The sequence below is a fragment of the Callospermophilus lateralis genome, chromosome 7 (genome assembly GCF_048772815.1).
Source record: "Callospermophilus lateralis isolate mCalLat2 chromosome 7, mCalLat2.hap1, whole genome shotgun sequence".
In the NCBI taxonomy this organism is placed as follows: domain Eukaryota; kingdom Metazoa; phylum Chordata; class Mammalia; order Rodentia; family Sciuridae; genus Callospermophilus; species Callospermophilus lateralis.
The window spans coordinates 70007148-70019863 of NC_135311.1; the positions used below are offsets into that span (position 1 = coordinate 70007148).

At 35.9% G+C, this 12716-nt stretch overlaps 1 protein-coding gene and 1 pseudogene across 1 annotated transcript in view; both read right to left on the minus strand.

Moving 5' to 3' along the window:
• Positions 1-1917: 1917 nt before the first annotated feature.
• LOC143404408 (endoplasmic reticulum chaperone BiP pseudogene) lies at positions 1918-3672 on the minus strand (annotated as a pseudogene).
• A 276-nt stretch (positions 3673-3948) lies between these two features.
• LOC143404409 (rho GTPase-activating protein 29-like) overlaps positions 3949-12716 on the minus strand; it is a 30609-nt gene continuing 21841 nt past the window's right edge. The window contains exons 5-8 of the mRNA XM_076862562.1: positions 10376-10608; positions 7341-7656; positions 7106-7214; positions 3949-4799 (exon numbers count right to left, since the gene is read on the minus strand). Of these exons, the coding sequence (XP_076718677.1) occupies positions 3949-4799; positions 7106-7214; positions 7341-7656; positions 10376-10608 (1509 nt within the window). The remainder of the gene's footprint in view (positions 4800-7105; positions 7215-7340; positions 7657-10375; positions 10609-12716) is intronic.

Sequence of the window (12716 nt, forward strand, 5' to 3'; positions counted from 1 at the left end):
ATATGATCATACAAAAACATTGACTCACAATATAGTTCACACATACCAAGAATGCTCTTTTATTTTTGTCCCTTTTACATCATATTTTAGGCAAGATGATGAAACCCAGAAAATAACAGGAATGGACTAGTTTATAAAAACTGGGTATTTTATAAGTGAAACACATTCAGTCATCTACATCTCTGAAATTGCAAACAATGTGACTTACTATACTCTCAAAATGAACTTACATAAATTATTGCTCAATTCTAATGACATATACATTTTCACTAGTTGATAGTCCAGGTAGAAAAAGTATGTAAAGTGATTTATAAGTCAAAACATTTCATACAAAAGGATTGGGGGGGGTAACTGGAAATTGAACTAAGGGACACTCAATCATTGAGCCGCATCCCCACTCTTTTTATGAACTTTATTTAAAGACAGGATTGCTAAGAGTTTTGCCATTGTTAAGGCTGACTTTCTACTTGAGATCCCACCTGTCTCAGCCTCCCAAGCTACTGGGATTGCAGGCATACATCCAAAGGAATGGTTTTAACCAAAACCTCATAATGTCAGGAGAAAATGCATTGAAATTAAAAATATCTGAAGCATGCATTTTTTAAGACCATTATAAAAAATACAAAAAGGGTTAAAAATGTCATAAAATAAAAATTTATACAGATAAAGTTAAGGGGTTAAAAACTATCAAAAGTATTAAAATCATCTAAAGTCAAATAAGACATAATTTATCTATATAATTTAAATTATAATATTATATAAATATATTGCATATTATATAATACATATATAATATAAATTAAATACAATATATTTATATAACATTCTAATTTATATTATATATAATACATTTATTTTATCATATATACATATAATAAAAATATATAATATATATAAATTTTATGTATATTAATATATAAATATATTATATATTCATAATATATTATATATAATTTATATAATATATTTACATAACGCACTTATATATTTATATGTAAATTATATATATTAATATATAAATATATAAGTATATATATTATATAAATTATATATTACATATCAAAATGTTTATGATTCATATGTATTTAATATAAATTTTATATAATATGAAATACATATATATTATATACACATATAATAAAAAAATATATAAGTTAAATGTATAAATATTATTTTATTATATATAACATATTTATTATATATCATATAATATATTTAGATTTATATTAATTTATATTATATTACATATCATTGTAATGTAATTATATAATAATATAATTTCTATTATTAATAAGATAATAATACAATTATTATATTAGTATAATTAATATTAATATGATATATAAAACATGGATTATATTATAATTATATATAAACAACTTATATCAAATAGATATATGTAAATCTATGATATGTAGTATATAATAATACATAATATATAATATATAAATATATTATAATTTAAATTATATAGTTTAGTTATTTGGCTTTAGATGGTTTTAATGCTTCTGATAGTGATTTATCCCTTAGCTTTATCTGTACAAATTTTTATTTTATGACAGTTCCAAACTTTTAGTATTTTTTTTTTAAATAACAAACATTTATTGGTGTCACTTATGGTAGAAAAAAGTTCCTACACCAGATGTGCATGACCCAATCGTTAAATAGAACATTTCTGAGGTGAACACACATCCTGACCCACATTTTTATATCCAGTTTTTTAAGATAGCCAATTCCGCCTCTCTCTCTTCCCCAAAACATGTGAGCAACTGCTAATGGAAAGCAGTAAACAGCCACTTGGGCTATAGCATTTTCAACTCCACTCTGAGGTGAAGATTCCAATTACATTTGAGACTTAAGTTCTCTTGGTTTTCTCCTAAGGAAAGTTCTGAGTCCAGTATTTACAATATTACAGCACTAGCAGATCAGTGTCTTCAACTCGTCTCTTTCTGCTGTAGCCTCTTCACCAGTTGGGGGAGGGCCTACACTTCCATAGAATTTGCTGATAATTGGCTGAACAATTTCTTCTAGTTCCTTTTTAGTTTTGAAGTCTTCAATGTCAGCTTCTTGGTGGCTTTCCAGCCATTCAATCTTTTCCTCTACAGCTTTTTCCATGGTCTCCTTATTTTCAGAGGAAAGTTTGCCTCCCAACTTTTCTTTATCTCCAATCTGATACTTTAGAGAGTAGGCGTAGCTTTCCAAGTCATTCCTAGTATCAAGGCACTCCTTGCATCTTTTGTCTTCCTCAGCAAACTTCTCAACATCATTAACCATCTTTTCAATTTCTTCATGTGTCGGGCAATTTTGGTCATTGGTAATTGTAATCTTATTTTTGTCCTCTTTACCTTTGTCTTCAGCTGTCGCCCCCAAAAAAGAAACATTCACATCTATCTCAAAAGTGACTTCAATCTGGAGGACCCCACAGGAGGAATTCCAGTGAGATCAAATGTACCCAGAAGGTGGTTGTCTTTTTTCAGGGGTCCTTTACCTTCATAGACCTTGATTGCAACAGTAGGTTGATTATCAGAAGCTGTAGAAAAGATCTGAGACTTCTTGGTGGGTACCACAGTGTTCCTTGGTATCAGTTTGCTCATGACACCTCCCACAGTTTCAATACCAAGTGTCAGGGGACATACTTCAAGCAGTACTAGGTCACCTGTATCTTGATCATCAGAGAGTACATCAGCCTGGACAGTGTCACCATATGCAACAGCCTCATCTGGGTTTATGCCACAGGATGGATCTTTGCCATTGATGAACTCTTTAACAAGTTGTTGAATCTTTGCAATTTGAGTAGAGCCACCAACAAGAACAATCTCATCAATATCAGACTTCTTCAAGGCAGAATCCTCCAGTACTTTCTGAACAGGCTTCATGGTAGACCAGAACAGGTCCATGTTTTCTTTTTAAATTTTTCCTGAGTCAGGGATTCAGAAAAGTCTTCTTCATAGAAGGACTTGATTTTAATTCTTGCTTAAAGTTGAGCAGACAGGGCCCAGTTGGCCTTTTCTACTTCTTGCTGGAGTTTCTGCACAGCTCTGTTTTCTTTCCTAACATCTTTGCCAGTCTTCTTTTTGTACAGCCTAACTAAATGTTCCATAACATGCTGGTCAAAGTCTTCTCCACCTGGATGAGTATCTCTATTGGTGGCCATGACTTCGAAGACATCAAAATGTCAATGGGGAGAAGAGACACATAGAAGGTTCCACCACCCAGATCAAACACCAAAATGATGTTCTCTCCCTCCCTCTTATCCAGACCATAAGCAATAGCAGCTGCTCTAGGCTCATTGATGATCCTCATAACATTCATGCCATCAATAGTTCCAGCATCTTTGGTTGCTTGCCAGTGGCATCATTAAAAAAGGCTGATAGAGTAACAACTGCATAGGTAACCTTCTTTCCCAAATAAGCCTCATGTAAATATTTAAAAAGTTAAGTGAATTGCCAATGATTCCACACATGCTATAACAACACAAGTGGTCAAAGATGTACTAGAACATTATGTGGGAAAAAATATATTCATACCCAATCAAGATTTTTCAGGCACTTGCATTCAGAAGCATTTTATGAGTCAGCACCAGGTTTCCTCCAAAATAAAGCTCATTTTTCCCTACTGCCCCTATTTGTTGAGAACAGTATTATATATTAAAGATGCATTTACATGAATCATTTTATAGAGAATATTATTTTAAGTTTTAAATTATAATACTTATTTTATGCAAAACTTCAAAAACACAGAATTTAAAGACAATACCAGTGAGGCACTATCATTCTATATGACTAAAACACTATCATTCTATATGACTAGCAAACACAATACAAGGCCAAAAGGCAAAATATACACTTTGAAAATCCTATACAAAAGTGGTTCTGTTACAACATTCTTTCATAAAATAAACACAATACATAAAAACGAAACAAGAAAAAAAAACTGAATTTTGACAACCTACACAAACTGTGGCATTTCAAATTCAAGGTCTTGTACCTCTTCCATTTGTTTTAGCCTGAGTCCCTGACACATTGGATTCATGTCAGGCAGGCCAACCTCCTCACAGTTCTCTTTAGGCTCAGCAGCTGGTTTCAAAGCATAAGCTGATGTGCTGTCTGCCTCTGGAACAGATGTCTCCACGTGACTCAGGGGAGTAAGAGCTGTGCTAGGAGGCACTGCTGCTGAAGGTGAAGCTGGTCTCTCCTCAGTCCCCCTGACTTTGCTGGTCAGGATAGGTGGTTTGTAAAATGTTGTCCCGAGATGGGGCTGCAGTATTCTGGGTGCTCTTGCAGGAGCAAGACGGTGAGAATGAGAAGACAGTCTCACTGGTGCCTCTCTTGCTGAACTGACTGGCGTGTTGGGCTGTGTGGCACCATTGGAATGGTCACCACTATCATTGATGCTCATTGTCACTTTTTCCTGGAGTACACTTGGCACAATCACTGCACTCATGCCAGTTAAGTTCTTTAGTTCACATTGTTGTTCCTGAGTTTTTTCTGAAATCTGCTTATCAAAACCATTAATTTGGGAGCCAACAGTAGTAGACGTATCTTTTATGTTAAGTCCTTCAAAGGTAAGATTCTGGCAAAACTTGTCTGAATTGACATTTCCCACATTTCTGCTGTTTTTCTCATTAGGAGAGCTTGCAAGATGGAATCTATCTACAGGCAAACAGCAATATCTGATCTTGGTGCTTGGCATAGGCCTCTGTATATCATTTGTTGTCACATCAGATTTCTGACTAAGTGGTTTCATGGTTTTACATATATTGTCCATCTTTTGTGATGATGATTCAAGTTCTTTGTGATCTGAAAAAGAAGAGATTTTTTTTTAACTTCATGAAGCTTGGTTAATAAGGAAGTGTGGTTATTATGAATGGGCATTCTCTCAAACAACAGAGACTTACATATTTTTCCAACACTATTTTCTCAGTCATCTATGCAGAGGAATTAAAAATCCATACAATATTAAAGGCACATTTTTAATTAAAGCATTACTTTTTAAAATTTATCTTAATAGTATAAATAGTCACAAAGCACATAAAACTAAAAAAAAAAAACCCTTCCTGTAGTAACTTGTTTTAATATACTACCCATGAATGAATATTTTCTGTGTTAAGACTTTCCTGATTTCAACAGGCAGACAATGGTAACTCTAGAACAGTAACACTATTCTGTACACCAACAAACTCCATGTCCTGAATCCCAAGGACTTTGCCTGTCACTTAATCTGCTTTCCAGCTACATTCTGTCCATACTGAGGGCAACACACCAGAGAGGACTTGGATGCTCTCCCAGCTGATCCACTAATACATGGCAACATCCTCTGCACAAAGGAAGGTTGAAGAGCTGTCAGAATTGCCATTGTGCTACTGGTTCTGGAGACTCCAGACTTACCTCCTTCTCTTTCTCCTCTAGTCTGGTCCCAAGGTCCCTGTTTTCTCACCTACAACCCTAGCATCTCCCACTCTGTCTTTGCTGCATGTGCCTTAGAAGCTCCTGTTACTAGAAAGGTGCAGCCCTCTGGCCATGATCCTCTTCTCCCTGCTGAGAAACATCAGACAATTGTGTGCCTTGCCACTGGTCTGATGGCTTTCCAACAGCCCTGTTCATAGCCCACAGTCCTCATCCCTGCCACCTGGTCCTTCTCCCACATCCTTGGGCAGTGGTTTGAAGACAGGTGCACAGCAGCATCACTTGATGATGATCGCAGGTCATCATCTCATCTGACCTCCTTCCTCACCTGAGGCTGCTGGCCTCTCTTCCCTGGTTCTCAGGCAGTGCTCCTGTGATTTGCTGTCCTGGGCCCTTCTCCACATTGATAGAAGGGAGCTGAGCCATTGTGGTTGGATGGCAACCACCAAAACATATTTACAGTCCTGCAGAACTTCTAGCACCACTTCTAGCTGCCTGGGTGCTGTCTCAGCTCCTGCTCCAGTTCTGCCCTGGGCAAGCCTAATGCACTAGCCCTACCTGCCTTCTTCTGTCAAGACAAACTCCTATGTGGAGATATGTTGGCATGTGTTGTTAATGATCTTCTAAATAAAAGGTTCAGAATTACCTGGTATGTAATGAAAATTTCAAATATTTTAAAATTATTTATTGTTATTACTATACCTACCTGGGAATCCAATTTCATTGGACAGCAAAACAAGGTTACGTTTAGGAATGAGACAGGATGAGGTTCAAATCCTGAATCAACAATAATTTAAGGACATGACCCTTGGCATTATTTACCTTCCTGAGACTGTTAACTATGGCTTAAATGAGGCCAAGGTTCATAGCACAGAAGTGCTGATAAGATCAAATCAGATAAATGGAATCAGTGAGTCCAGTGTTTTTCTTTGCAGAGAGGAAATGGACTCTTTGTTTTCAGACTTTCTCAGGCTACACTTATTGATATTTCATTAATTTTATATATCAAATTTAACATTTATGACTATATATTGAAAAATTCAGATTAAGCTCTACTAGAGCAGTAAGGAATGGAAGGTTTTCAACCCCCTTACCAGAAATGATACACTGAAATAAAATGATTAAAAACAGTGAACAAAAAGACTGGAGCCAAGAAAATGGAAGACATGTGTGCTTAATGTGCTAAAGTTAGGCCACAGGTAAAGGGACATCAAAAAACTTTAGGAGTCTATTTTTTTTTTTTTTTTTGAGTTTCAGGAGTCCAGCTTTTTTCTGTTTTGACTTTAATTGATGACAAAGAAGTGAAGGTGAAAACAAATCTCAGAAAGAGAACAAAAATAATTTATGAATTTCAAGATATCTTTTTACAAGAGAGAAACAAAGCATGATATTCATTTAAATGACATTCACTAAACTTTCTCAATGGCTAGAAAAGTTAACTAATAAAACCTTGAGGTTTGAACTTACCTCAACTTAATACCCCTTGTTTTTTTTAAAGGATGAGTATTGTAGATGGACACAATATTTTTATCTTTATTTATTTGTTTTATATGGTACTGAGGATCCAACTCATGGCCGCACACATGCCGAGGCAAGCGTTTTACCACTGAGCTACAAGCCCAGCCCTCACCTTGGTTTTTAATCACGACTTCTTGGCAAGGTTTGAAATATGCAAGGATATATGTTACATGACCACTCACCAATGAGACATGCATCCCATTTTTCCAATGCATTTTGCTTGCGTTCTGATTCCTCAAATGATGTAGCCAATTCATAATTTTTAATTTCAATATCTGCAGTGTGAATATCCTATTGAAACAAGAAAAGTTTTAAACTAAAAGCAAAACACATCTCAAAACAAACAGTTCAAAGACTATTAACTTGTTAACATAAACATCACAAATTTAATGCAATTCTGTAATGGTCAAAACTCACTTGCTTCATGGAAAAATATTGTGACTTTGTGGAATGTTCTGTTGATATTACGGGTTTGCAAGGAGGGCTTTTATCCACCCGAGGTGCAACAACGTCAGTACTAGATGAAATATTTTGTGGCTCTAGGGACCCATCAAAGATCATCTCTGCGTTGGTAATGAGGAATTCTACCAACAGGGCCTGATTGGCATATGCAACAAGAGAGGAGGAGATGGTACCAGGAGTGGTTGTAGGCCTGGGCCTCATGACACAGGGTCCAAATACCACCCCCAAGTTTTTTGAGTTCATCAGGTTTTCTTCAGAATGGTCTGCAACCCTGAAAAGAAGAACACATAAAGTGTATGAGATTTGCCTAATAGATGTCTTTAATGTTAGTTTACTATGACTTGAGAAGGTTGGAGAAAACTTGGGCTATAGAAGACTACAAAACGTTTGTCAAGGGTCAAGTTTGGTGGGTCCAGGGAAAGAATCCTTTGTTTCATTATGATACTTACCACACACCAAACTGAGTTTCAGAGTACTATATTAGGATAAAATGCATGTAAGTAGAAGGAACTACTGAACTCAGTAGCAGAAGGAAGAAAAACACCTCTAAAAATTGCTCCATCATTGTATGTGGGATATACTCCCCGTTCCAGTATAAGAACTGGAAACTGAAACAGCACTGTCAATTTCTCTCTCACTGCCCAGTTAGTTTTCTTTTTTAAAAAAATAATTTTTACCTAGAGATGGACACAATACCTTTATTTAATTTATTTATTTTTATGCAGTGCTGAGTATCAAACCCAGTGTCTCACATGTGCTAGGCAAGTGTTCTATCACTAGCCACACTCCCAGCTGCCCACAGCTAGTTTTCTAGCCGGGATGGTTCTCTCTCCTGAACACCTCTCTGTTCTATTGCCACTATCAATGTTCCGGTTTTACTTCAAACACTCTCAGCTTGATATTTCTATGACTATCCAAAGAAATCTGTCTCTGCCTGGTTTAGCTATCAGGATGATACTAGATTCATCTATGGGTAAAGTAGCTGTGATATATATATATATATATGGTGAATGGGGTAGCTTTGCTATTTGTCTTTCAGAGGATTCACCACTGATGTATAGAAATGCATTTGATTTATGGATATTAATTTTATATCCTGCTACTTTGCCAAATTCATTTATTATTTTAGAAGTTTTCTGGATCCTCCAAGTATAAAATATGTCGTTGGCAAAAATGGTAATTTAAGTTCTTCTTTTCCTATTTGTATTCCCTTGAATTTCTTTCACCTAATTGCTCTGGCTAGAGTGGCAAGGATTATGTTGAACAATTTTTAGATGGAATGCTTCCAATTTTTCTTCATTTAGAATGATGTTAGCCTTAGGTTTAAAATAGAGAGCTTTTACTATGTTGAGGTATATTCCTACTACCCCTAGTTTTTCTAATAGTTTGAACATGAAAAGGTACTGTATTTTGTCAAATGCTTTCTCTGCATCAATTGATATAATCATAGGTTTCTTCTCTTTAGGTTTATTGATGTGATGAATTACATTTATTGATCTCTGTATGTTGAACCAACCTTGCATCCCTGGAATACACAACTTAATCATGGTGCATTGTTTTTTTTTCATATGTTTTTGTATGTGATTTGCCAGAATTTTATTGAGAATTTTTGCATCTATGTTCATCGTGTAGATATGGGTCTGAAATTTTTTTTCCTTGATGTGTCTCTGGCTGGTTTGGGTATCAGGATGATACTAGCTTCACAGAATGAGTTTGGAAGGGTTTCCTCCTTTTATATTTCATGGAATAATTTGAAGCCCTTCAAGATATGAATAGTTAAAAAAACTGTGGTATATATACACAATGGACTATTACTCAGCATTACAAGGGAATAAAATAATGGCATTTATAGGTAAATGGATGGAGTTGGTGAATATCATGAAGTAAGCCAATCCCCCAAAATCAAAGGCCAAAATTCTCTCTGATAAATAAATGTTGATACATAATTGGGTTCCTGGGGATGGAGGAACACTGATTGGGCTCAGGAGAGGGAAGGAAGAGGAGGGGTACAGGGTAGGAAAGATGGTGGAATGAGACAAACATCATTACCCTAAGTACATGTGTGACGGCACATGTGGTATGACTCTACATCATGTACAGAGAAATGAAAATTTGTGCTCCATTTGTGTACAATGGATTGAAAAGCATTCTGCTGTCATGTATAACTGATTTGAACTAATAAATTTTTTTAAATTTTTATTTTATTTATTTATTTGTATGTGGGACTGAGGTTCGAACCCAGGGCCTTGCACAATCTCTACTGCTGAGCCACAATTCCAGCCACAAAAAATAAATTTAAAAAAAATTAAAAAAGGAGATCTTAATTACTGTCAGAAAGGTCTAGCAGGCAAATCTGAATATGTGAAATTCCTGATTCCAAGTTCTTTAGTGGGCATAGAAACACCTTGGTCAACTAATCTGCCAGGTAGGTAAGATTTTTTATCAAGTCTCTAGGAAGGGTAGCACAGTTCCTGCTACTGCTTGCTATATTGTAGCCTAATGAAATCAAATTTTCTAAATGCAAAATGCTTTCTTGTGTCTCCATGTCATTTCTCTCTGCCTCATATGCTCTTCTGCACATTCAATACCAAATCACCACTCAGTTCTTAAAATCAGACACAAGGCCTTTTGCCTCTTCTGCTCTATTCCTACCCCCAAAACTTCCTCTGCATGCCTACAAGCTGTGCACAGCTACTAGAAAAAGAATGATGGTGAACTGTGGTTATATACAGACCTGTACCCCAAGAGGATAAGCCCACAAATAGCAGAAACCCTATATTTCCACCCTAGTTTCCCCAGCCAGAGCCTGGCACACAGGAAGCATCTGAGGGAACCATGTTTGCTGCATGAACATGTATTCAATGTCTCCCTCTCCCAACACATAATAAAAACATCCTAAAAATCATTTTGAAAATCATAACAATATAAATGTACTGAATACTATTGCCCTGTTGAATTAAAAATGGCTAAGATGGTATAAAAATTCTTACCTCTTAAGATGGATGATAAGGTAATGTAGAGTGTTAAAATTGAACGGTGGCAATTTTCTTACAAGGTCCTTGGTTTTGAGAAAAATTTGGTTGATATCTGTACACATATTTGGAGATGTGTTGTCTTCAGAGTTGTCCCTTTTGGTGTCCTGTTCTTGGTTAATTTGTTGGATGACATTTGCAAGCTGCATAAATTCCTGGTACCATTGGAATAAAACCAATGGTTCTGGTAACTAAAGAAACAAAATTATATTAAAAATACCTTTGGGCTGAGGTTGTGGCTCAGAGGTAGAGTGTTTGCCTAGCACATGCAGGGGCCTGGGTTTGATCCTCAGCACTACATAAAAAATAATAAATAAAATAAAGGTATTGCATCCCGCTACAACCAAAAAATAAATATTTTGAAAAAATCTTCTGCCTGTTTTCTTTGTTAAAGTCAACTATAAGTGAGAATTACTCAAATAATTTAGCATGTCCCCCTTAGATTAACAAAATTTTCTAAAGTCAATCTGTATTTATTGATATCATTTTCAGTATTGGGGATTGAACCTAGGACCTCAAGCATGCTATGCAAGCACTCTAGTACTGAGCTTCATCCCTGCCCATAAAATATAATATATATGCTTGGTAGAGAAGTGACTTAGAAAGCAAATCAAAATCTTGACTATAAATTATATTTATGTTAATAACAAATTAATGGATAATGAGTGAAATTCTAAACTTTAAATGAAGTTTAAGCTTTAAGCTTCATTATGGGATTTTAAAACTCTTCTATTCACATCTGCCCCCCAAATATATAATCTTCAGCTGTTTTACTGGAACAAACATAGAATAGTGAACAGAATCTATAAAATGAATCAGAAACCCATGGATTTTATGAGTAAGGGGTAAAAATATCAAAGTGCCAAAGGGCACAGATTTTACTTAGGCAAGAATGAAGATCAGCACAAGATAATATGACCTACAAAAACATACTGTCAACATCTCATGAAACTTTCAAACAGGCTGATTTGCCATGAATAGGTCAAAAGAAGTTCTTACAACAAATATCCACTGCCAAAATGAATTTTAATGTTTCTACTGACCTACAATAAAAAATTCAGTGAATTGTTGGCTACCTGATGTCCTATAATATCTGTGGGAAGTTAAGGTGTTGCTCTGTGATCAGTTTCTATCTTCACCACTCTGGGATCTGAAGCAAGTCACATCACCTCTTGGAGCTTTAGGTCAATGAGTCAGATAAAGGCTACTCTCTAACACTATTGCAAGAATTGAGCACACTTTGCCAAATGAAAGTCTTAGACATATAAAATTCCTCAACAGAATGCAAGTTTATTGTATTGGACCCAATTCATCTCCTTTCCCTGACTGACTAAACAAGGTTAAGGATGACACATTATGAGACTTCCAGTCATTCAAAGGTATCAACCTCCATTTCTCAGTTGAGGAATCTGTAGAATGTGATTAAAGGGTTATCAATGCTTTCCTGGGCTAACATTGTAGACCCAGCAATTTATACTTAATTTCTTTCCCTCCTGCAATTCCACTAAAATACAGTAGGCTCATAAGGACTAGGAAAATAGAGAAAACAAAAAGCAACAATTCACAAGTAGAAGAGCAGATGAATAAGTCCTGATGCAGCATTTCCAAGAGAACTGACTCTTTGTCACTCAACATGATTTTCAGAATCCTAAAGGGATGTGGACAATCACTACCAGGTCCTCTGATCTTGGCTTAGGTTGCAGGTGGGCCAGCTGAGAAAGCTTAGCTCTCTATAGAATCCTGTCTCCACTCCATGTACTAGGGCAATCTCCTTTCTAAAACTCTGGAAAATTTTTCTCTGGGCAATGGGATACAGAGGCTCTCTGAATCGAGGCAATGCCAAACATAAGGAACAGAGAGGTAACTGTTTTCAAACGGGGATATGTTGGCTATATGCACACTGAAAGCCCAGATCCTACAGTCTTAGTAACCCTGGCTTCCACAGTATTGGTACTGCATCTCTAGGCAAGGAAAAAAACCCTTTCCTGGGGGACTGGGGTTGTGCCTCATGGTAGGGCACTCATCTGGCATGTGTGAGGCACTAGGTTGGATCCTCAGCACCACATAAAAATAAATAAATTAATTAAAAGTATTGTGTTCATCTACAATTAGAAAAAATGCCTTCCCAGGAGGATCACACCAGTGCCAGAACAGGGAACTAGAGACATGTAGTTAGGCATATACCAAACAGTCCACCTAGACCACTTTATAGTAAAGTTCAAAGTTTTTAAAAAGCCTTGATGTGTTCAAGTGCTTCCAAAGTGATTTCAAGTCCAAACTCATGTAACTAGACACCATG